Source organism: Apostichopus japonicus, chromosome 12, assembly GCF_037975245.1.
Source record: "Apostichopus japonicus isolate 1M-3 chromosome 12, ASM3797524v1, whole genome shotgun sequence".
Taxonomy (NCBI): Eukaryota; Metazoa; Echinodermata; class Holothuroidea; order Aspidochirotida; family Stichopodidae; genus Apostichopus; species Apostichopus japonicus.
Window position 1 is genome coordinate 11,125,221 of NC_092572.1, and position 26,112 is coordinate 11,151,332.

The window sequence follows — 26,112 nt, forward strand, 5'->3', positions numbered from 1 at the left end:
CCATAAATCCTGCTATTAAGAAATGCAAGATAAAAAGGCATACTCCAATCAAGCCTTGCTGTCCTGATGTTTTTGCACTACGTTTTCATGCAGAAGAGCTAGTAGGACACTATTTTCCTATTTGTTCCGTGCTTTTCTTTCATCCTGTCCGCGCGGACAGAAAATCACCACACACGGACGTTTTTTCCTAGTTGATACTGTCCGTCCGGACAGATAATACTGTCCGCCGGACACAATTCCCCCCGAGAAAGATGTCCTACGGACACAATTCTCGGGGAATAGTGTCCGTGAGACGCCCGGACACTATTTCCTGTCACACCGGCAGATTGTTTTGCCGCGCTCTCATACGGTCGCTTGCTTTCATTAGGGACTTGAAGTATTATACACGAGCGTTATATATCAACTTCTGCCGTAGGTTTAATTTAATAGTAACAGGGAAAATACCAGTTTATTGGTTTATGTTAAAGAGGCGTTTTATAAGGATAAAACTAGTAGTTATGAACGCCAAGAACCAATCATTAAAAGCTGTATGAAGGATTCCAAGTTAATATAAAGTTTGTTGAAACTGGAGCAGATTGATTCATGTTAGCATAAATATAACTAGATTTAATTTTTTTTTTTTTTACAACGACCAAGCGACATCATTGTCTACATAAATACAAAGCCGTGGATCGTTTTAATTCCTGAACATCTTGCTAGTTGTAAGTCTTCAAATCTATAATACTTACCACAGTAGTATACAAACGAAAGACCGTCTTAAGTATGAAGTATTTGTACAACGGATGTTTCTTTCATTCTTTGCGGTAACTGTATACTATACCGAGACATAAACATGGGACGGAGCTGTAGCATGTACTCAAGAGTTAATATATTTCTTCATTATGTTCAATAAATCCGTTACAAACAAAACACTGAGCAAGCTATGTTTAATGCTGTATTCATTCTTTCATTATACTTTCTGTCCCAACTAACCATTTGGCGCAGGAGACCGAAACATATTATAAATGTGACCGCATTTTCATATCATTTCTCTACTGAATTGATGTTTTTTATTCTATTCCATTCCATTAACATACAACATTAGAAGCTATTATACAAGACAGCATTTAATTTGAACATACTTATTTGGAAAGTTGTGTTAAATAGGACGTTCAATCACTGTGATTGATACATATGCTATAAAACAATTAAATATTGCTCTTAATTTCATTCGACATAGGAAACACATGATAACACATTAACACAAAACCTTCTTAAACCTTAATTGTCAGTTGAATATTACTTATAATATGTAAACACTGATACTATATCGTCTTTAATATGAATATGTTCAAGACAAATTTGTGCTAAATTCCAATTCATTTCATAAGCATATACATAACTGAGGCACTGTGTCTTCAATTCGATTATGCTTTGATGTTATACCTCATTATATTCAGTGCATGTACTAAATCATTGTTTATTTGACATGCTTATTTTACTCCATAAACATATAATATCCTATTGTAATGTAGTATGAAGTAATATCCCCATTGTACCACTTTAAGCATGTGCTTTCATGCCTCTTTGTCTTAAGAGTAACAACTTACTTTCTGTTCCTGAACTTCTTCATTCCTCACCCACATCATAGTCCTACAAACCTCCTTTGTCCTAATTCCATGAAATCATCATGCCTGCCCACATATGACAACCTGTTGCATCTCATGTGTTAAAAATGTGGTTAGTCATAGCCCTTTTCTATGTGACTTAGTTATTAGAAGTAAATATTCCAGCCTATGTCACAAAGAGGTTATCGCCTCTTCTCGGAATTTTTAATGACTTAAACACCGTAGTATTTTTAGAATGAAAAGGACTAGCATTTCAGACTTAAGAAAGTGCAGTTCAGATACACTATTCTGGATATGCACTCCAGCAACAAAATTGTCTCCGAAGAAATAAACTTTATATTCTACTATTATATCTATGTCTGGAGTTTCTCTCTATCTGATGTTCTACCTATTTAATAATTGAGCACTGAAATAATTGAGACGGAGCACCCCAACATAACACTATCATTATTACACGAATGGTCTTCATCTGACATCATCATAGGGTTTACCTTTTTGAATTCCGTTCCCTAAATATGTAACGTCAAAATATTTGTTCTTATTGAACTCCATTCCATAAACATATAACACCAAAACACTATTAAACGAGAGTTTCTAATCCAAGTACATCAAAGTATGTTCCTTTTTTTAATTCGGTTCCGTAAACATCAGAGCCGGATCCGAGTTTTCAAAAAAAAAGAAACAAAAAAAGGGGGTCCAATGAGAACCGCATCGAAGGCAGGAATGAGGCTGGAAGTGCCGAATGGGAGAGGTTTCATGAAGGATGTGTCACCCTACCCTTTTAGCAATATCTATACTATTATTCGGTCCTCAGATGCAATATAATGCAATGTTGAATTAAATTTATGTTCAAGAATTTTCAGTTTGGAAGGTTAGTCTGTCCGGTATTTACGTTTTCAATCAAGAAATTATTTAAAAATATATATATATAGAAACGGACCATTGCCCCTTTGAAATTCTTGAAAATTGGTGTCACTTCACTTTATATTTTTTAACAAGATTGTATGATTACGTTTCTAGCTTTTACACGTTTATCTTAAGAACTGGCGCCCCATTGCTCTCTTGAATGTAGATTAGAAAATTGCAGTGTAGTGCATTGTCTCTCGTGCACAGAATGTTTTGAGTTCCATCATTGGTTTTAAGCAAACAGGTTTGTTTAAAGGTTCGATTTCTTAGAGAAAACATTAGATTAGTTCCGGATCTTATTTGGTATTGCAATGAAAGATGTGTATCTCGTAGTTTGTTATTTATAGACTTTAAAGAAGCGTTTGATCGTTTAGAGAAGATTTATTAATCTTACTCTTACGTATTTTAACTTTTGTTCCCAAATTAAATCATAGGTCAATGTTCTGTATAGTAACAACATGTGTTTCGAACAATGGTTATTTATCTGGTTAGTTTATAGAGTTTCACATGGGACTCGACAAGGTTGTCCTCTTAGTCCCTATTTCTTTATTCTTTGCACTGAAAATTCTATGGTTTTTAATTAATTCTTATATGAGAATTAAAGTTATTACAATTTCAGGTTTTTTTTCCTAAAATAACTCAGTATGCAGATGAAACTGTTGTATCAACTGATGGTTCTGATTCTTCTTTGGCAGAAGTCAATAAAGTGTTAATTTTTTTTGCAGTGCTTCGGGTCTTAAGATTAATTCAGAAAAATCTCAATTGTTCTTTTGCCAGTTTATCTTAGAACTACCCAGCGTACTTAAATCGTTTTAAATTTAGCAAGCGCTGTGATTCTATAAAATATCTTGGAATTACATGTTCTCAACACAAAGAGGATTTCTTTTCAAGTTAATAATGTTCCTAAACTTTCTCGTATTAAACAATTGATTAATCTTTGGTCTTCAATGGACCTTACACCAATAGGCAAGGTACTTATCATTAACACATTTGCTATTTCCCAGCTTGTATATTTGTTCACGGTGCTCCCTAATTCCCCAGATCCTTTTATGAAGGCTCTCAATAAGTTTCTCTATAATTTTATATGGAGTAATAAAACTGTTAAGGTTAAAAGTTCAGTTCTTTGTAATGATAAAGGGAATGGGGATAAAAAATGACAGATGCTAATACATCTGCAAATATTTTGAAGACAAGTTGGATGAAATTATATGTTGATGACTTGTATAGACATTGGAAGACTTTGTTTAGTTATGCTTTGCGTAACTATGGCGAACAATTTCTTTTTTTCATGTAATTTAAAAAAAGGTGATATTCATTTATCTATATGTTTTGTCCAGGAAGTTTGTGATGCCTGGGCAGAGTTTAATTTTTCCATTCCTGAATGGGATTATGTTAATCAATGTGTATTAAATAATAGTTTAATTAGAATTGATTACCGTATTATTTACTTTGATGCTTTAAAGCAAACTAATGCGTGTTACATTGGTGACTTTTGTTGGGCGGAATGGCCTTATTCTAGTATATCGAGATTGTATTAATAAATAAATATTATTAATTTCCTGATAATTCTTATTATCATGGTATAATTTTTGCGATTTATGTTAGTTGGAGGGTAAATTAAGGGAAAAAAGAAGGTTTAAATTTTCATGAGTGTTGTCTATTAACATTTTCTCTAACACAGAGTGCAGCGAATTTTGTGTATAGATCAGTTGCTTTAAAAATGTATGTTGTTCTTAGTTTCATAAAAAAAAATGGGAAGAAAAGGTTTTATGTAGAAATTTTAGTTGGAGTTTTATTTTTTTTTCTCTTCCTTTCATTGTAGTGCGGGAGGCTAAAATTCAGTATATTCAGTTTTGTTATTCGCAAAGAATTGTTGGAACAAATGAATTTTTGTTTCGTATTAATCTTAAAGATACTCCTTTTTGTTCTTTTTGTGGTTTGGAATACAAAAGATTTGAACATTTAGTTTGGAACTTGTTGGTTAACAGATTCTGGGATAACATTTGTGGAAAAGGTTAAAGAGAGACCCGTGAGATGGATTTATTCACTGTGAATTTTGGGGTAACACAAGAGGGTGAATCTTTAAAAACCTTTTTCATTTTCTATGCCAAACATTTTATATTCATTTGTAAACATAAAGGGGTTCCTCCCGATGACATAACATTTTAACGTAAATTCAGGTTTGTAATTGAGGTTGAAGTGTCTATTTTGGAAAAAACAGAACACATTTGAAAAGATTGCAAAATATAATTTTTTTTTTCAATTGTGCGTGAGGGTACGTAAGAGATGTTAACATTATGTTGATTCAAAGTTTATTATTATTAAGATGATTTAAAATCTTTTACTTACATTTTTGTGTTCAATGTTTGTTCACCAAGCAATGAATGAACGAATAAATGTGATGCAAAAAAGAGCATAAAGTAACGAATGCATGTTTAAATATATCTAACAGGCTACCACCAACTTCAGAAATGAACCTCTCATCACTGATGGATGGTGCACCTTCCTACAAACGTCAGCAGTTTAGGGTATAAGTATTTTCACTCCTGAAAAAAGGGGGTCCGGGCTCCTTGAAGCACCCCTGGAACCGCCGCTGAACATGTAACATACAAACATTATTACACGAGTGTTTTTAATCTGAGTACATCAAAGTTGTATCTATTTCAAATTCCGTTCCATATACATATCACATCAAATCATTATTACACGAGTGTATTTAATTTTAAACCATCAAAGCACTTCCTTTTCCATGCCTGTTAAATAAACATATAACATCCAAACTATATGACATTAGTGGTTTAATCTGATTACATCAAAATTAATTTCCTTTTTGAATTCCGTTATATAAACATATACCATTAACACATTATTTCACGAATGTTTTTAATCTCAAAGCATCAACGCACTTTCCTTTTTCCATTTCAGTTAAATAAACATATAACATCCAACATTACGACATTAGTGTTTAATTCTGAGTACATCAAAATTAATTTCCTTTTTGAATTCCGTTATATAAACATATACCATTAACACATTATTTCACGAATTTTTTTAATCTCAATGCATCAACGCACTTTCCTTTTCCATTTCAGTTAAATAAACATATAACATCCAACATTATGACATTATTGTTTTAATCTGAGTACATCATAATTAATTTCCTTTTTGAATTCCGTTCTATAAACATATACCATTAACATATTATTACACGAATTTTTTTAAATCTCAATGCATCAACACACTTTTCTTTTCCATTTCAGTTAAATAAGCATATAACATTCAAACATTATGACATTATTGTTTTAATCTGAGTACATCAAAATTAATTTCCTTTTTGAATTCCGTTCTATAAACATATACCATTAACACATTATTTCACGAACGTTTTTAATCTCAATGCATCAACACACTTTCCTTTTCCATTTCAGTTAATAAGCATATAACATCCAAACATTATGACATTAGTGTTTTAAGTCTGGGTACATCAAAATTAATTTCCTTTTTGAATTCCGTTCTATAAACATATAACATCAACACATTATTACACGAATGTTTTTAATCTTAAAACATCAAAGCAGTTTCATTTCTAGTTAAATAAAGATATAACATCCAAACATTATGACATCAGTGTTTTAAGTCTAAGTACTTAATGTAAATTACTTTTCGAATTCCGTTCCATAAACGTATAACATCCAAACACTATTACACCAGTGCTTTTAATGTTAATGCATCGGCGCACTTACCTTTTCCATTGCAATTAAATAAACATATAACATCCAAATTATATGACATTAATGTTTTTAGTCTGAGTACATCAAAATTAATTTTCTTTTCGAATTCCGTTCTATAAACATATACCATTAACACATTATTACACGAATGTTTTTAGTCTTAAAACATCAAAGCATTTTCATTTTCATTTCTAGTTAAATAAACATATAACATCCAAATATTATGACATCAGTGTTTTAAGTCTGAGTACTATATTACTTTTCGAATTCCGTTCCATAAACGTTTAACATACAAACATTATTACACGAGTGCTTTTAATCTGAGTACATGAACGTGTTTTCCTTTTCGAATTCCGTTCCATAAACATATAACATCAACATATTATACATTAGTGTTTTTTTTTCTCCGGGTACATCACAGTAAATTACTTTTCGAATCCGTTCCATCATCCGTTCCATCATTGATATTTGTACTTGTATAATTCATGCTCGATGAACGTTAACGCATTATTAGGTAAAACTAGACAACTCTCTGTTTCGTGAAACATAAAAAGTAGTGCATACCTAATCAGCATATGTTTCAGCATGGACTATTATATATATCATATAATCAACTCATCGAAACAAAATAACGCAATTGTTATATTCCTTTCTTTCGTTCTTGTTTCCTTTGTTATTTAAGTTATTTATTAAGACTGCCTTAGTTTTTGGGACTCGTCTACACGTTTCTTCGCTAACACTTTCCTGTGAGATATCGTCGACTTTTTGTGTCTACATATTTATAAATGTTCATGCATTGCTCACAGTTCTGAGCATTTATCTTCTGCATTGTATATATATGTACAAACAGTAAACGACTGGAATACAGTTTTGAAACTAAATATCCTAGATATGAATATATTTCAAAAATACCTAGACAATTGTCAACATTGCAAATTGCTTTATAATTTCTTTTCCACCAAATGCTATAAATCAGTGTCATATTCTAACCATCCCTTATCAAATTATACTAAATATTTGCTACAATTCTTTTTCGACAACCAAAGAGATTTAGATTGCAGTACATGAAACAAAGATATCGTCTTTACATACTCTGATGATAACACTTATATATATATATATATATATATATATATATATATATCAGCCGGTGTGTATATGCGTGCATGGTAGAGAAACCTGTAACGTGGTGTTAGTGGCTGCTTACTACTGAATAATATAATTCATTTTTTTCAAGGGGCACGTAACAGCCATACTGCAACACGCGCATATAGGTTGGGACAATGTCCTAGTAAAGTGTCAGGTCATATTACCTATTTTAGAATTATGTGACGACCATATTAAAACATGACGAATTGGGATTTACACTTTAGAGCACATATTAAAGCACTTTGGATAGCATTTTTCTACTTTACTGTTGATTATTGCAAGTGTAAGTAGCCAGTGTGGGCTACTCCATGTCCAAGTCGTGAAGATTGCCTTACGAGTTTTCTTTTCCGAATTTTCATGTTAAACCTACTTCATTGTTATTACTCCTCTGATAGTTGTCATACTAAATGCTAATTTCATTTATATTTCATACCACTAGCTTAAACATGACTTTAATGTACCTAACGGTTTTGACCAAGTTAGTATCATAGTTATAAATATAATTTATTGTTTACCATATTTAAATCCAATTTTTTTACTTGCACGCGTTGATAAAGCAGACTGATATTTTATTGATATTTCTGGTGATTTCATGATGGGCAAAATGAGGATCAAGAAGATTGCTCCAAAGGCTTCTTTACCATTTAGATAAATCACTAATTAAGCACAAGTAACGATTTACAAGAAGTATAGACAATTCACAGACAATCAGATCTCATCTCAAAATTGAGATATATGACCATTACAATGTGATCACTTTGAAGGCACATCCATCATCATACACCTGGGTGGGTTTTAATTTCACTAACTTGACCTTCGACATGTTACATGTATTTATACACTCTTAACTTGTTGTCATAACAATATTCACTCAAATGCCAGCAGTGTTCTTTTATCCCCTAAATTCACCAACGTTGCATTTGTTCAGGTTGACATCGAAGCAACACAATCAAATATTATTTTTTGATAACATATCGTAACATTTTTCATACGGCTTCTGTCACTTTTCCTAAAAATGAAACGAGCTCATATTGACTTACTATGGAATGAACAGCAACAAATAATTCCATACTATTTTTCAGAATTGTATATCATTTTTGTGACCTAATTGCTTATTACAACAGTAAATATCTAAAATTAGAAATCTTTTAAGTTCATATCCCGAGTATATCGAAACTGTTTTCCGTCATTTATTAACGCCGTCAGAATTTCATAACGGAAGTGTCCTTGAAAAACAATGCTTTTGCATTGTTCTGTGTTTTTAATTTATTTTATCATTTTTGGAAACAAATCATGTCGATTGTCTTCTTATATAAACGGATTTCTACTTGGTGTTAGACATCATAGTTGTCATTTAGTCACGACAAGCAATCGAAGTATAGTTTAAGCATACTACAGTTGCACATATGCATTTGCATGTTCATACATACATCTAGCTAATTTCATTGTGTATTCGCCAGTTGATATATATATATATACATATATATACATATATATATATATATATATATATATATATGTATATATATATATATATGTATATATATATATATATATATATATATATATATATATATATATATATATATATATATATATATATATATATATATATATATATATATATATATATATATATATATATACATGTAATATAATGGTGGCCAATGTTCACAAAGAGTGCTCTACGCCAAGGCAACTCTGAGTTGCCTGATGATCGGTGCGCGAGCCGTACTCGTGAAACTCCGAGTAGCAGTATGATGGTATTTTAGTTAAGTATATTATGTGATATATATATATATATATATATATACTATATTTACTATATATATATATATATATATATATAGTAAATATAGTATATATAGTAAATTCCAATAGAAACAGATTGAATCGTTTTCTCACTAACCAGAAACATGAAGCGTAAAAGCTCATGAACGTACAGGTCACCGTATGACATTATTCTGCGGTGACTACCGCGAACGCGAAACAATAACAATGGACTTGTAACGTACTTCTCGTAAGAAAGTGAAGCATTCATTAACTTCACACTTCCTATAAACATGCAGCTACTAGAGAAAGAAATGGTTGATTAGAGCTTTTCACACATTTGTTAACTCAAGTTGGGAAGCAATTATTCAATTAAAATTAATTTATTTAAATATTTACTCCACAAACACTTATACACAAGCGAAGGGAACACCACGGTAAAAATAGCGCCTGGTAGATGACACTTATTCCATATACGAGTTTCAAAAGTTAAAAATGCGATAACTTTTACCGTTTCAGTACGATATATTCATGCCTATAATACATATCGTCCGTACGTGTTAGTTTGCATCACTAAGTAAGCTCCGTGCGTATGTTCTTGTCGTTGGTTCTGCTAAAGAGAACTAAGACACACAGGGTCTATTGTACATGTACTCTTTTGTAATATTATCTTTTTTCCCTGCATCTATGGGGTAAATCACGGCTGAAGATATACAATTGAATATGCACACGGGGCAATTGTGGCTATTGAGTTTAGGCATATATCAAACTTAGGGAAACTTTACCTTTAAAGGTTCTCTGCATAGACAATACTGCCTATAGCAAGTCTTTCCGGGTGCTACTTACAAAATTAATCTAAAGCCTGCCACGTTTTTTTGTCGGTGTGATGACTGGGAAACGAAAAGAAACTTAAATTTCGGTTTTCAGAAGTGTTTTTGTAACCTCCTACTATACAATTAGTTGGCAGTTTGATTTTAAAAGTATGACAGAGTGTCGTATCGGCGTAGTGTATTGCTTGATCGTAGGTTTTCCTCAACCGAATCCGCACATGCACAGGGTGACCTTCAGTCACATGAGCGCTGAGGAATTTTTGCGAAAAGAGCAAATTTCTTGTCCAAAAGTGTTAGGTTTGATCAAGTTTTACCGAGCCGCAAGAGAAAATAATACAATGTGCCATACATCAATGGAAAGAAGCATGTGTAAATATTCAATGTAACATAAATTTGAACGTATTAGAGGATGTCGATAAACCACCAGCTATGCCTTTTAAGATAACAGCCATACAATTTGTTCTGATTGTAAACATTTTAAAAGTCAATACTCTCCTCGCAGAGAACATAATTAATATCGTTATCTGAACAGTCGTCAGTTCGTGTTATACTCTTCGCAGACTCATTGATACTAAAACGTGTACATGCTCCCTGGGTCATATCTTCCGGAACTGCAAATATGAAAATAAAAATGATATCGATATATCTATATATATATAAATAAATAAATATAATTAGACAAAAGCAGAGAAATCCTAATTGAAAAAAAGCAATGCAACTTACACTTACCTAGCGTCATACTTCCATTGTTGGCCCAAAAATTGCACTAAGGCATCAACGTGATCCATGTGGCTTGAATATTTTATTTCCTTCTCTCAACATGCTGATACAAGTTTTGGACATTCTCATATAAATCTCGACATATATATATACAGTTTTGGGCATTAACGAAACGATGGCGCGCGCCGATGTGCCAAAATTATAGCATGACGTCAATATTGTATCTAGCAAGAAATGTTGACATTACCAATGTAGTAGTGGCATGCTGTTGCAAGTTTTCGACATGCTGATGTTGAATTTGACATGTTGATAGACGTAATGACATATTGGTATTTTGTTTCGACATGTTCATATGGAATTGTAACATGGTGATATCGAATTGGACATATATATATTAACTTGGACACTTCACTTTCTTTTTCGACATTTATGGAACGTTTGGCTCTCCGTAGAAACGTTTAATTGAACGTTATCTTTTTGCTGTACAAAATAAACATACCAGCACTACACGTTTGAGGATTGTTTTTAATATTGACAACTGAAGTAACGTTAGGCCGGATATAGTCAACAACTTTGATGTAAGAGATTCAATGAGAAGTTAATAGAAAACAGTATCATCTTAACTAATACTTACCACATTCATATGAAACTTCAAGGTATTTGTATGTGTTTGGACATGGATCATTTTTGAATGTCGCCCAGTTTGCTGTTACGCTACATGTTATATGATCTTGACATGTGTCAGTCACAACTTTGTATGAATTGGTCGAGTTGCAACTAAACATCTATAAAAGAGCAAATTAAAAGCACATAAAGTATATAATAGTACTTCGATATGTTTTAGCAATATAACTACCAAAAGAAAGTAAAACACAATTCACATATTTAATCTTTACGGCCATTTACTGCTTTTCAGTATTCCTTTTGAATTTTCCAACCTGTAAGTGTATTACAGATAGTAGGTCATGAATATTACGACAAGTACATAGTACAAGTGGATGTGTGTGTGTGTGGGCGCTGGCGTGAGGGGGTAGGAATCAATGTGGAGAGAGGGGTTAGAGCTTCGGGTGAGGGTGTGTGATCGTGCCATCATGTATTTACGAATTCATCACACGACTCTGGTGGGTCTGTAATGGCGACTTAGAATCAGGAAGCGTAGATGGTCAAGATAATAGTGGCGAGGACTACGTTTTAGTTTATCTATATTACTGAGGTATATTTCGTGCACGGGTAATAGTGCCATGTTTGATAGTGTATGGATGTTGTTTATATGACTTGCAATGTCTCCCTTTTATTGTTCAAATTGATTTTATATTTTGGATAGAGATCGAAAGCTTTTAACGTAAAATTTACAACATACATGAATAGGAAGTGTTATTACAGTTTATGACAACACACTTAGGAGAGGTTTATGATAGTGGATATATTTGACTAAATTAAACTTAATTATGAATTTATAATATATATTTAACACACTTTCGCCGGTTTTCTCTATATATGAGCATTTGATCTAATAACATTGTGAAACTACTAACTTTTAGTTCTAGCAAAATAATTGTACGTTTGTCTTAAATAATTTGAAATAAGCATTATCAAATTATCAGCATGTACGTTTTTAGCAAACTAATATAAGTTAATACATGCCATTTAAAAGTATTGGAAATAACAAAACGATCAGCGAAGTGGGACACATCGGAACCATCCTTAGAGGTGCATCGAGTAAACTGGCTTTGTTAAATTTATCATTGAAATGTATGATGATGTCTATAATAGCCAAGTAATGTGCAGATGATATATTTACTTTCCATGCCAGAAGCCTAAACTAATTTCCGTTATAGTTTAAGTAAAATTATTGGTAAAGTTGGATGGATCACATTAACAAATGACACCGTAAGGTGACGCTGCAAAGTATCGGACATACTTACCTTTATAGACGTATCATGACAGAACTCGCTACCATGCATCCTCCCATATAAAGCATGTCGTATATTAATAGAATGTCCATGGTCACATGTGATTGCTACTTTATTGCCTTCACATGCAAATGTTGTATCTGCAAAGTTGAAAAGAAAGCATATTAACTAACAAAATGTCAAAATAGTTCCAGGTTTACAATATGCTCACAACCAAGTAAACATATAATGTAATAAAAAGTATAATTTCTTCATTGATAGATGCAGGTTTCTTGCATCTTTGACATCAGTATGTAATATTATTTTTATACTGTTTTATTGCGTACCGGATAAAATGCCCTATATCATAGGGTAAAGGGTACGGTGGTGTTATGCTACAAAGCCTACCAATTACCAATTGCCGATATCTGAAAAACAAATAGTATCCTGCTGTTTTGTGTTCAAGTAAATGTTAAATGATTTGTTAAATGTTCAATCACTTACATTATAACGGTTGCTACAGTTAAATAACGATAATTGACGAAAAATTATACTCGAAACTTAGGAACGACTGCTATGAACCATCTACATGAACAGCTTGCATCTTAAACCGCATTATTCTGGGAGTTAGCTTTAGATCATTTCAAAGTAATATCGTTAAATCCATTTGAACACGTCCCAGGAATACGCTTAATTCTTGGAAAGTTATTCATTATATCTGTAAGTGACGTACAGAAAAGTAATTCAATAAAATTCTTACTATTGCATCCATGGTATTCAAACCTTATTTTGCTTGGTGACACCAATTTTAACCCGATCATCTTAACAACCTTCCAGTTGTTGATGTTGTGGCTTGAAAATGGGTCTTTAGAGTAGGGGTATCCCCTCCCTTTCGATAAGCTTGTCCTTTGATTACAGATGCCAATTTGCAGAACGATGTTATATTTACAATTTTTTTTTCGACCATTCAATAACATTTTCGTGATCCCCGGTTGGATATATTAGGAAGTTAGAGTGTCTTGAAAAAACATACGAAGTAGCTCCTGTCATCTTTTGGGTGAAATTAGTTGTTTGGATACCACCTAAAGTGAAATTATTAACAAAATAGACATGTGTGCCACGTAATTCTAGGAAAATCTTAACCAGATCTCTATTCATTTGCTTGAATAAAATATCTGATAAGCGTCTTGGATAAGCTATTGTCGTTGCGGATAGTATTTAACTATATAAAACGAATGCACTTAACGTAAATAGGGGCAGACAATAAGTAGGCTTATTATTTCGTTTTAGCGTCACATCGTTGTATTGCTGTTAGTGTTATGTTATAATGCATTTTATGTAATGAAGCCTTCTCTCTAAGTCCCTTTGTAATTAAATTAACCAATACAATTGTAGGTATTTTATTAACCAATATTGGTTGCCAGTCAATATTGTTGCCAGTTTCAAACAAGACATTTTAACCTATAAAACTCCGAATAAATAAAAGCCTTGCTGTTCGTAGGATTAATCATATCTATTGCAGTCATTTCTCAATATCTAGGAACTCAAGTATTTTTACCTATAATTAAGTGTACTAACAGATAATGCGAAATGCCTCGTATTCATCACATTATAGAAAAAAATATATATGGAAAGTGGATCTGACGCTTGATGTTTAATCTATACATAGGCAACTTGAAGGGGGTACCTCTATAAATGATATCCATATATACTTACGATGCAATAAGATACCAACATCACGGAACTTCATATAGGGGCGGATCCATTTAAATAGGGACGGAATGGCAAAGGGGGTTGTTAACCCGGCTAGCCTTTTGGAGGGCTAAGGGGTTCTTCCACAGGAACAAATAAAAAAATAGGAACTCAAAATGCGGCATTATGGGGTATATCTGGACTATAAATTACGTCTATAATATGGTCTAAAAGCAAAGTTACGCCAATGACTACATTTTAAATGCGTGTCAGATTGACAATTAGGCAGTATACAGGACCCGAAACGCCCCCACCCCCTCTTTGAACATAGCCTGCAGATTTTCCTAATGCCTACCAGCAGTACAATCTCCCCAGATGTTGACATCAGCAGACAGATCAAATGTCCCATAAACATGATTGCTTTCATCGAAAGAACCAAAGCAAGCCAGATGGGACTTGGTCGAGATATGTTTACAGCACTCTTTGGCATCATTCCGAGCCACATTGGGTCGATGAATTAAACAATAGCTGCTTTTGCCAATCGGCTTCCAATCGCAACTGGTGCAATCTGTGGAAAACGGTAAAACGTATTATACAGAACAGTCCCTCCGTTTCCATCAATGATGGATACAGTCATCTCGATCCAGATGTGGCGGATGAATATGTTCAAGGAGATTTTATAACTGCGTGTCAGATTGACAATTAGGCAGTATACAGGACCCGAAACGCCCCCCCCCCCCCTCTTTGAACATAGCCGGCAGCTTACAACGTAAGGGGATCATGACGACACCATTGCTAGTACCATTATTTTTATTCTTTCGCGTTAGTTCAGACTCGATTGGAAAACTCTGTGTGACAACCAATCTCTCGATTTGGTTAATTGATTTTCTTTATGTAAGATTGACAGAACCCACCACTCTCAAATCTTAATGTTAGAACTTGACTGATTTATTCAGAAGATAATTCTTTAAAATGCTCGACAAGGCAGAAGTGAGTAATGAACCGAATCAGTCAGGTTCTTTGAAATAATTTGCATACTTTTTAATGTAAGATTAGACCTGCTGTATGTGCAGTGAACAAATGTTGCTCAGTTTTGCAACACTTGTTATTTGAACAGAAACCATTAAAGAAAAACGTTTACGCTCTCTAAATATTTATATCATTCATGAGCATTCCATATTACTTTTTTCCTGTTATATGGCTGAAGCTACACCACATCATGATAGCAACATGCATAACACAACCTATTACAAAGAAGTGAAGATCAAGAATTTGATCCTTTTTATAGTATGACAACAAATTTTATTGTAAACAGGAAAATATTAAAGTTTAAAGCAACCGCAGCAGAGGACATTAATGATAGTTTACAAAATTGACATTATTTCACAGACAATTTAACACCGTCTCAAATGTTTACAAACATTGGCAATTCAAGCTCAATAATTCAATTCTTACCAGAATTTTTTTCATAGGACAACAAATTCCATTGTAACCAGAAAAATATCAAATGTTAAAGCTATCCCATCAGATGTCTTTCAAGATAATTTACATTATTTCACAGACAATTTAACACTGTCTCAATTGTTTACAAACATTGGCAAGTCAAGCTCAATAATTCAATTCTTACCAGAATTTTTTTTCATAGGACAACAAATTCCATTGTAACCAGAAAAATATCAAATGTTAAAGCTATCCCATCAGATGTCTTTCAAGATAATTTACATTATTTCACAGACAATTTAACACCGCTCATATGCTCTGATAAGAAGTCTTGGTTTTCAAATGCTGAATTTGGTGGCTTCTTTTTTTTTATACATATTGTGAAATATGCTGACCAGTAGGACCAACATTGAATCGCATAAATCAACCGAGGCAGACGAAATTTGAACAAAAGTTATAAAAATAGAAGAAGAATATAATTTGCATTGTGTCTGCTCTGTACATAACGAACATCGACATCAAGTCCTCGCTGAGTTCACCTTCAATTTTGGTAAAAGTATTATTGTATCTTGCAAGCAAAACAGTATGCCAGACTCTCAAATTGTAGACACTTTACTTGATGTAAAGTGACAGCCTATAATATTCCCACTATATTTCTTTAAATAAATCTGTCCTGCCGATTCCATTTTACAATAGCCCTATAACCTTCGCAAACACAATACATCGTTCCTATCATAAACGCATAAAGGAGGTCTTTCTGTAATGTATGTATTCTACAATATACCCATAGCATGTACATGTTACAGTTAATTAGCTTTGCCAAAGCCAACCAGTTTGTTGCATTTACATAAAACACTGAGCTAAACGTTTATGTTATTGCTTCTCAAACAGCTTCACGGGATATCCAATGTTTGCTAAAAGCTTTATCAATTCCATTTTGATTGATCTACCGATTTGCTGAATGATCACATTCTTTTCACTGTATGCGCCTGCTTTTATTTATAGTCACCTTCTGATATTAATCGAAACTTAACAGCATCAGGGCGATTGTCAATAGCGTTTAAGTCATGTGTCGTCAATATTTCATAACAGACATCTTTCAAATCGATTTTTACTTCTTGTACATCAATATGTTTGCTCTGTCGACATCAGGTCCGTTAATGCTTACTTACCAGTACTTGTTCGAAGTGGGTATCTTATACATAATCAGTTAGTGATACAGCAACAGCGTCGTTCTACAGTTTGCCAGTTCGCTTAACTCATATAAAGATTGCAGTTATCAACAACGATCACTTAAAAATATGACAAGATATTGGTTAATTAACTGTTTAATAATGACAATTGTACTGCTATCAAATTAGCTCTTGAAGGTGTACGCATTGTCGAATTCGATATTGCGAAAGTTTCAGTAGTTATGATCCTCTCAGATTAATTTAAATTTTGTATAGGTTTCATTGACAACCCTTTTCATTCATATATACAGATTATATTGAGTACATTTTGGTGAAAACTATAAATGCTTTATGGCAAGTGATTTTTTAAGCTGCCTTGGTAACCGGAGAATGCAGCTTTTATCAGCAGAACTATAAGCTAAGATTTAAGCTTGGATTTAAGCATGGATGGATGGATGGATGGATGAATGAATGAATGAATGAATGGATGGATGGTAGGATGGATGGATGGATGGATGGATGGATGGATGGATGGATGGATGGATGGATGGATGGATGGATGGATGGATGGATGGATGGATGGATGGATGGATGGATGGATGGATGGATGGATGGATGGATGGATGGATGGATGGATGGATGGATGGATGGATGGATGGATGGATGGATGGATGGATGGATGGATGGATGGATGGATGGATGGATGGATGGATGGATGGATGGATGGATGGATGGATGGATGGATGGATGGATGGATGGATGGATGGATGGATGGATGGATGGATGGATGGATGGATGGATGGATGGATGGATGGATGGATGGATGGATGGATGGATGGATGGATGGATGGATGGATGGATGGATGGATGGATGGATGGATACAAAGCTGAAACAGCAATTTCGTTCATTTGTTTAACTATCCAAGTCTCATTTAAGCAAAGTAAGTCTCATTGAAACAAAGAAGTAAACGTGGAACGCTTTGAGACAGCCCAAATTGGTGTATTTGAAGACAATCATAGCTCATATTCTTAATATAGGACCTTCAATAATGTAATCATTAAACTGTTAGTGTTAACTTACGATCAGTTGTCTGAGTTGTTACATCCTCGGTGGAATCTTCTTTTGAGGAAACTTCAAGGGAATGTCCAACAGTGGACGCTTCCGTAGAATCGCCAATACCTTTTAAAAATAAAACATTTCCATTGTGAATTTACAGTTTTATACGTAATGTTTTTGATCTGGACACGGCTTGTTAAGAACCAACAGATTAAATCATTGACTCTAATTAGGTTGGGAAAACATTTTACTGAACACTGATCACGACATGTTAAGCAATTGAACGGCCAAAAAAAAACTAAGCTGGCCAAAATGGTCAGCATTTTACTTGTATATACAGACAAATATACCCTTATTCTTAAAGCAGAACATTTTTTATAATGACGTAATATATTTTGAATATATATATTTATATACTTTAACTATACCGCCTTACCAAGAGTATGACATTATGTTATGAGTTGCTGCACTTCGGCTTCCTAGTCGAGTATGTCTTGCATGAGACAAACAAAAGTTTTAACAAATTATACGATTAAAACATCGACGCCAGCTTTGTTAGTTACATTAGGTTCAAGTTGTTTGATGTTCTATCGTGCCAAGCTGTGATAGCAATTTCGTTCATTTGTTTAACTATCCAACTCTCATTCAAGCAAAGTAAGTCTCATTGAAACAAAGAAGTAAACGTGGAACGCTTTGAGACAGTCCAATTTGGTGTTAATGCTATTGCGATGAATACTATCGTAAGCTGGACCACTAGTTGTAGAAAACCAAGTGTTAGCAACAAATACTTGGTCATCAACCAGCCTGTGGTAAACAAAGCCACGGATAGTGACAATGACAGTCTTATCTTGAGCAATACTTAGTATTTCTTTTCATTTCGCCTACATTGAAATGCATAATGCTTTAAAAGTAAGTACGAAGTAACGCAGAAGGGCTTGTAAGGAACAAAACATATATACAAATGTATTTGAAGACAATCATAGCTCATATTCTTAATTTAGGGCATTCAATAATGTAATCATTAAACTGTTAGTGTTAACTTACGATCAGTTGTTGTCTGAGTTGTTTCATCCTCGGTGGAATCTTCTTTTGAGGAAACTTCAAGGGAATGTCCAACAGTGGACGCTTCCGTAGAATCGCCAATACCTTTTGAAAATAAAGCATTTCCATTGTGGATTTACAGGTTTATACGTATTAATTCTTGATCTGGACACGGCTTGTTAAGAACCAACAGATTAAGTCATTGACTCTAATTAGGTTGGGAAAACATTTTACTGAACACTGATTACGACATTTTAAGCTATTGAATGGCCAACAAAAACTAGGCTGGTCAAAATGGTCAGCATTTTACTTGTATATACAGACAAATATACCCACATTCTTAAAGCAGAACATTTTAATTGTGGCGTCATATTTTTTTGTATATTTTAATTTTATAACTGGCCACGGCTTGTTGAGAACCAACAGAAACAAGCTTGCAATGAACATGTATATTCCCAAAATTAACTAATACTTTCGACCCATAAATCAGGTTAATTGGTCGGTAACCGAGAATTTTGAGAAAAAAAATGAGGATCATGAAAAGATAAACCTGAACGATAACGATAAAAAAGTATTACCTAATGATTAGACTCGGAAACAATATCGATTGGTACAGACCAGCATCTTAAAATTGAAATATTTATTATTGTACTATTTATACTATTAAAGTTTATATGTGATTTGCTCAACTGATACCTTTAATAGTATAACCACTAAAGACAATCATAGCTCATATTCTTAATTGATGACATTCAATAATGTCATCATTAAACTGTTAGTGTTAAACTTACGATCAGTTGTTGTCTGAGTTGTTTCATCCTCGGTGGAATCTTCTTTTGAGGAAACTTCAAGGGAATTTCCAAGAGTGGACGCTTCCGTAGAATCGCCAATACCTATTGAAAATATAACATTTCCATTGTGGATATACATCTTTCTCATACGTAGTAATTTTATAACTGGCCATGGCTTGTTGAGAGCAAAAGAAACTTAAATCATCGACTCTAGAAAAGTTGGGAAAACATTTTACCAAACACTGATCACGATATATTAAACAATTGTATGCCCCCCCCCCCCAAGAAAATACGCTGGTCAAATTGGTCAGCATTTTACTGTATATTGATACAATCATATCCCATATTCTTAAAGCAAAACATTTAAATTATGGCGTCATATTTGTTGTATTCTAGAACATTCTAGAAATGTAGTAAGGTAGAGGGTTTAGCCAGGTACTCACTGAAAACTTATATAAAGTCTGTCAACGGTATTTTATGAATGTATCATTTCATTGTTTTACTGAACTGAATACATAAAATGTAAATTTGAATGTAGTTAGACTACACAAGCAACACTAGTCTCGAATGAGTTGTTTCTCATTTCCCTTAATTTTGCTGCAGCTGTTATACCACAATGAAACCAACCATGCAGCTATAGCCACCAAATTATGAGAAATATTTGAGCCTATTATAGCTTACGAACAACATGTATGGATATTATGTTTGGATTACTATAAACTTAACAGTAAAACGAAATTTGCACAGAAAAAAAGGAATATCACTTTCCATTGCCCACGTCTGAATGCACCGCTTCAACCATTCATGGAATATGATAGGTAAGTAACATCATATCATGTGGAGCATATCCAACATAAATCATGGAAAATAAGAATTAGTTTAATCCCATTAAATGAGACAACCGAATTATATCAAGATATGCATGAAAGATTCTTTTTCTCTAGACTTAAAGTAAACGGTTTCAGTTATGGTACTGATGTGTTTATATCGTACCTGGCAATGTTGTTGGTTCGGATTTTGTCTGTTTCACACCTCCAAAAGTGACAATATCGCAGTTTGTACCACTTTTCATCCACTTGACTTTCCCAAATTCGTCGATGGTTGTTATGTAGTGACAGATGTTCGGCTTGCCTACAAGATGTTTGAATTAGGTCATGATTTTAGTTGAAAATAAAAGATAAACGTTTGATTAACTTGGACTCCATTGGACAGATTGAATATTGATGTTAACGCTATGCATAATCGAAAGAAAAGGGGAAAAGTGAATGTATGTAAATAGGAATGAAATGAAGAGGCAAGACATTACGCGGATCACCAAATAAATTGATTTAGTTAAATACTGTTAAGGTTAATTAAACTCGATATTGTTTTAATATCCTTCATTGACATTTCAACAGTTAGTAGCTATTCGTTTACGATATAATAAATTCTGAATTATTATCATTGAAAAAGCACAATCCGTAATTTATGCTGTATCATTTCATCGAAATAACATGAACCCTCAATAATTGAGTCAGAAATGGTCATGTTAGATCAAAGTTTTATCATCTGACTCAATACGTCTTGATTTTACCTTTTGTTATAGTATATAGAATGATGAATGATAGTTCAGGGAAAATGGAGTTTTAAGCAATAACAAAATACCATATTGTAAACATCTAGTTGAAATTGTATACAATTCTTACTTCGAAACATTGATAATTGAAACTGTAACATTGGCTACCTTTAAAGCAAACAAGTTTGATAAATATATATTTTGGTTTGCCCCATCTTTCAATTTATATTTTAGAGATTGGATAAGATAGGGCAACTGCAAAGTTACGACATGGTGTGTAAATGTTGTGCATTTATATAAAGAATTAGAGTCTAGATGCAAATTCTGAAGAAAAACATAAACAACTTCGTCAATCTGCTTCACACGTATTTGCTGCAAATTCACATTCGGTTCAAAAGGTGTCAACTTCAAAAGTTGTTTTCTTGTTAACAGTACACATGAAATGAATGTCAATTTCATTTGGATGCATAGAATATGTTCTTCGTTCATGAGTGAAAAGAATAATTTTGGCTTGAAATATTCTTTAAACTGCATCCAGAATAAGCTTAATCTCACCTTCTATCCATTCAGTCAAAGATGTCCCCAAAATAATAATAACGAATATATTCAATAGCTTCATTTTTCCTCTTCGATAAGACGCCTTATGTAACAAAATAGTCGCGATATCGTTAACCCAGTGAGTATTATTTGTATCAAGATACGGTGAGCTGTTTCTCTTTTCTTAAGTATTTGCAACCTGTTCCGAGTGATCAACACTTGTAAATGACTGCTAATTAAATATCACGGAGACGCCATGAAGTAATGAATTTCATTTACATTGTTAGAACATTCAGTTTGTAACGTTCACCTTGTTTGATGATCTATTCAAATTCAACAATATTTTTTTTTCTAAAAGCTGCAATTTGATTTTAATTTGCCACTGAAAATTAACTTAAAGCAGCTGCTTGTGCTGTTTAAATAAAATTGTTCGACATGTATAAATGTATCACTAAAAGAGTTGAAATTGTAGAACAAAACAAAAATAGGAAATGGTTTATGTTCATGTACTGCTGAATATTTTTGAAAATAAATGATATTTGTTGTTGACGAAAGCGATGAAATAAATGATTGATCACAGCCAACAATCATGGCTTGAAGATGAGGTTAACGAAGGTAGGATAATAACTATAATGTAAAATTATATGAAAAATTAATTGTTAAATGTATATTAAGAAATGTGTTCCAGTGTTTTACCGTCCCTGTGTAACGAACTTAGTAGTTCTTACCAAATTTCTTTTTAAAGTGTAAGTCCAGAGTAGAATACTACATTGTAATCAGTATATATCATTATCAAAATCTTTGGAAAGCACTACCTCATTCCACAATATCGCTGTCAAGTACATTGGTAATGTTATCAAACATTCAACATGATCATTTTTCTGGCATTCGAGGTGGTGAAGACTTTTTTTGTATTACTAATAATTATTGCAGTGAATGTTCCTTGTGGATGGATTACAACTATATGTGTCGTAAGCTAAGTAAAAGACTTAAAAAAAACTAGATGTTCCCCTATAAAATATCGAAGAGGAGCGTTCCTTTAAAATAATTGTCTGATAGTCCTTAGAAGTTACCTTAAAAAGGGATAAATACTTTTCCAAACATGTTTTCAAAATATGTGAACGCTAATGTTACGTTTGACAGAGAAAAGATTTTCTAATCGTGTATGATGGATATTTCAAATATACTTTGAACAGTACATAACCTTCGCAAATGCAGATTGCGACATAACCCACGCTCCATTAATTTCCTACAGTAATCACAATATAAACCGAGTTTGAATACAGATTAATTTCTTTCCTAATTTTCGGTGAAATTTCTTATAAATTATATATGTTTTAAGCAAATCGTTAAACCGTCAAATATGTAGTGCATCGGGGATTTCGTGATTTATGTGTAACAAAGGACAAGTTTGAACAGCAGACTCTTCATTGTATATAAATCGCGCTGTCCAGCTCCAACGCGAAGAACGTTCGCACGTAGGCTACTCTAACGTTTACAATCGGACAGTTCTGCGAAGCTTAAGCTTCTCGGTACTACATTATGCTCTGACATCGATTCCGCCAAGTTTCATCTTTCGGTGTTCCAAATTCTTGTCAAGTTTCCTTTTATGGTAAAGTTGATCCGTGAAGTTTATTTCAGCGATTTCGAGGAACAGTTTATGAACTGTGGTTTGAGGGTGAGGGTATATTTATGTGCAACGCTATGTGCGTATACCAACTGGGCATGATAGGTTGTATACGTTCGCGATATAACGTAATATATAATAGGCAATCACCTATGCGTGTACACATGAGAGTGTATTTTCTGCGAGTGCTAACTTCAAGTCGCTCGTTTTGCCTATTTGCCTAACACTACGTCAATAACAAATTTGATGCGTTCGAACAAACGGTGCGTTTGGTGAGAAACTGGTGAATTTGAAAACAAATTTCTACAAGAAGAAAACGTCAAATGGGGACAATTTTTACATGGTTTGAAAGAGAAAAAATAAGAACTACGAGGAAAATGTATCAACATCTTCCTCCAGACAATTCCTGTAAGTTAACTGATGGTGATATAGGTTCCACGTTACAGGCTTAGATTGTACTTTTAATCCATTACTCTATCAAAACTAAAATATCAATCGAGACAGCACTTCATACAAAACAAAAGCGACCCCTTGAAATGATATTCAACACCACTTTAATTTGAAAAATATTTAACTGTGTTTCTCGCACTTTGTCAATATAATACATTGAATATTGAACTACACTACCTACTGAATATTGTTCCTTACGAGGTTATCGATTAAGAAATTATTTTCAATGAACCTGCCTGAAATCTCATTAAAAGTGTTTACAGTTACTAATATTCGTCGCTTACGTATCAAACTAATAAAAAATCCCTAGCAACGATTATTGCTTATGTGTGTGTTTGTCAATCGCATCTGATTAGAAATATTGATCTTCTTGAGACATATTATCATTTAGGTCGATTGCTGTTTGATTTCCGTCGAAAATCGTTCTTCTCGTTGCCTTTAGTAATAAGGAATTATATGATTTGTTTGGTCTTTCATATTGTTTCTCTTGTCTGTTTGTATCTATCCCTCGCTTTATCTCGCTACCTCTCTCTTCTCTTTTATTCTTGATTTTTCCCTTTACTTTAGTATAGTTTCAAGGCGTATTTGTGTGTTTCTCTACAGAAAAGAAGCATACAATATTACTCTTTCCGCTGACGATATTTGTTTAAATATCAATATAAAACAAAATAATGCGCTGTATGAGTGATATAGGTTTTGGAAAGGGGACTTAGACCATATCCTGACATATCTTTTGTTTGTCAATTTTGACAACGGCATTGACATTTTTGACAAATCTGCAAATTGCGCGTGAAAAATAAGGAAAGATTGACTGGGCTTCAGGCAAGTAACATACTGAAATGACCAAACTATATGTTAAACTGACATCAGAAATTGCGTCTGAGATATTATTTGGGTGATAGACTGATTGGCCGGTAGTTCTCAGCGATAGTATTTCTCCTTACTTGAAAATGTATCAGAGTATCGAGCAAATGACGCGAGCAATGATGTGAGAAACCTGTATGATGTCAGCATTTTTCACCTTTTACATCTTCTTTGGCATTCCAGTACCTGGAAACAACCTTTCTATAAGGGTATAATATAGCTCACTAGCTTTTTTGATCAGTTAATGGCGCACTGGTTAGATGACCCTGATTTGCTGTTTAAATTAGTATTTATTCAGGCGCGTATAGCGAGGAATTTGCCAAGGGAGGGCAAACCTGTAGGCAAAGTATCAGAGCGGTAGATTCAGCATTGGAAACTATCTACGCGTAGCCCCACCATGGGTTGGCGCGAAGCGTGCAGGGAAAATTTTGGCCGAAAATGCCTTCCAGATCGCTGGAAATGGCACTTCACAGGCCTTGCAAGTTGCATCTAAGCATTTCTATTTGGAAATTACTAGCGATATCATAAAAACATATAAAAAATATCCCAGGAAGTTAAGGGGGGCGGTCGCCCCTTTGCCCCCCCCCCCTTGGCTACGCGCCTGTATTTATTAGAGCAGGAATTATATAATTCGACGGTCGTTAACATGCGTTTTCAGTACAGTGCTACTACTGTAGATGTCCTCTCGGCCTATGCGCTATGTCACGTCAGGTTTTTCAGCAACTATAGACTACTGCCGGTCCGCGGTCGAAGGATGGTTCGTGAGTGGTCATCATGGACATTCGAGACCATTCAGACCAATGATACATTTTTCGCACATGTAATTTTTTTCGACACCTGAAATCCCACTGGAAGGGCAACTGGGAGACGACATGCTTTCATGGGGCTGTCGCCCCCACGCCCCCTGGCTACGCCACTGTGCTAAAGTGAATGCGTATTATAGGCTTTCTATTAATGTCGATGTGAGCATATTAGGCAAGTGTTTTGTTTATAGAGAGTGCACCCCTGGTGCCTTTGAATCTGATAGGAAGATCTCTGTTTCTTTTTAATTGTAATCGTTTTGCCAACAACTTTATATACCTTTTTTATACCAGGCCTACCGAGTAGTTGATTCGTTATTGACTAAATTAGCATCTAATTAACGTACCACCTCCATTCAGGGTGATCTATAAGAAAATAAGACTTAGTCTAGAGTAATTAATGAATTTATTGACTTGCAAAAACTCGTTCAAGCATAAACATTTCTTTATTTTAATACCATCATATAAAAATTAATTTTAA

At 33.7% G+C, this 26,112-nt stretch overlaps 1 protein-coding gene across 1 annotated transcript; it reads right to left on the minus strand.

The window, feature by feature from the left end:
- Positions 1 to 14,641: 14,641 nt before the first annotated feature.
- LOC139977352 (uncharacterized) lies at positions 14,642 to 22,163 on the minus strand. The gene is made up of 6 exons (XM_071986641.1): positions 21,909 to 22,163; positions 20,792 to 20,929; positions 19,799 to 19,900; positions 19,011 to 19,112; positions 17,991 to 18,089; positions 14,642 to 14,865 (listed from the first exon to the last, which is right to left on the minus strand). The coding sequence occupies exons 1-6, from the start codon at positions 21,970 to 21,972 to the stop codon at positions 14,642 to 14,644; spliced, it is 729 nt and encodes a 242-aa protein (XP_071842742.1). The 5' UTR covers positions 21,973 to 22,163.
- Positions 22,164 to 26,112: the final 3,949 nt, after the last annotated feature.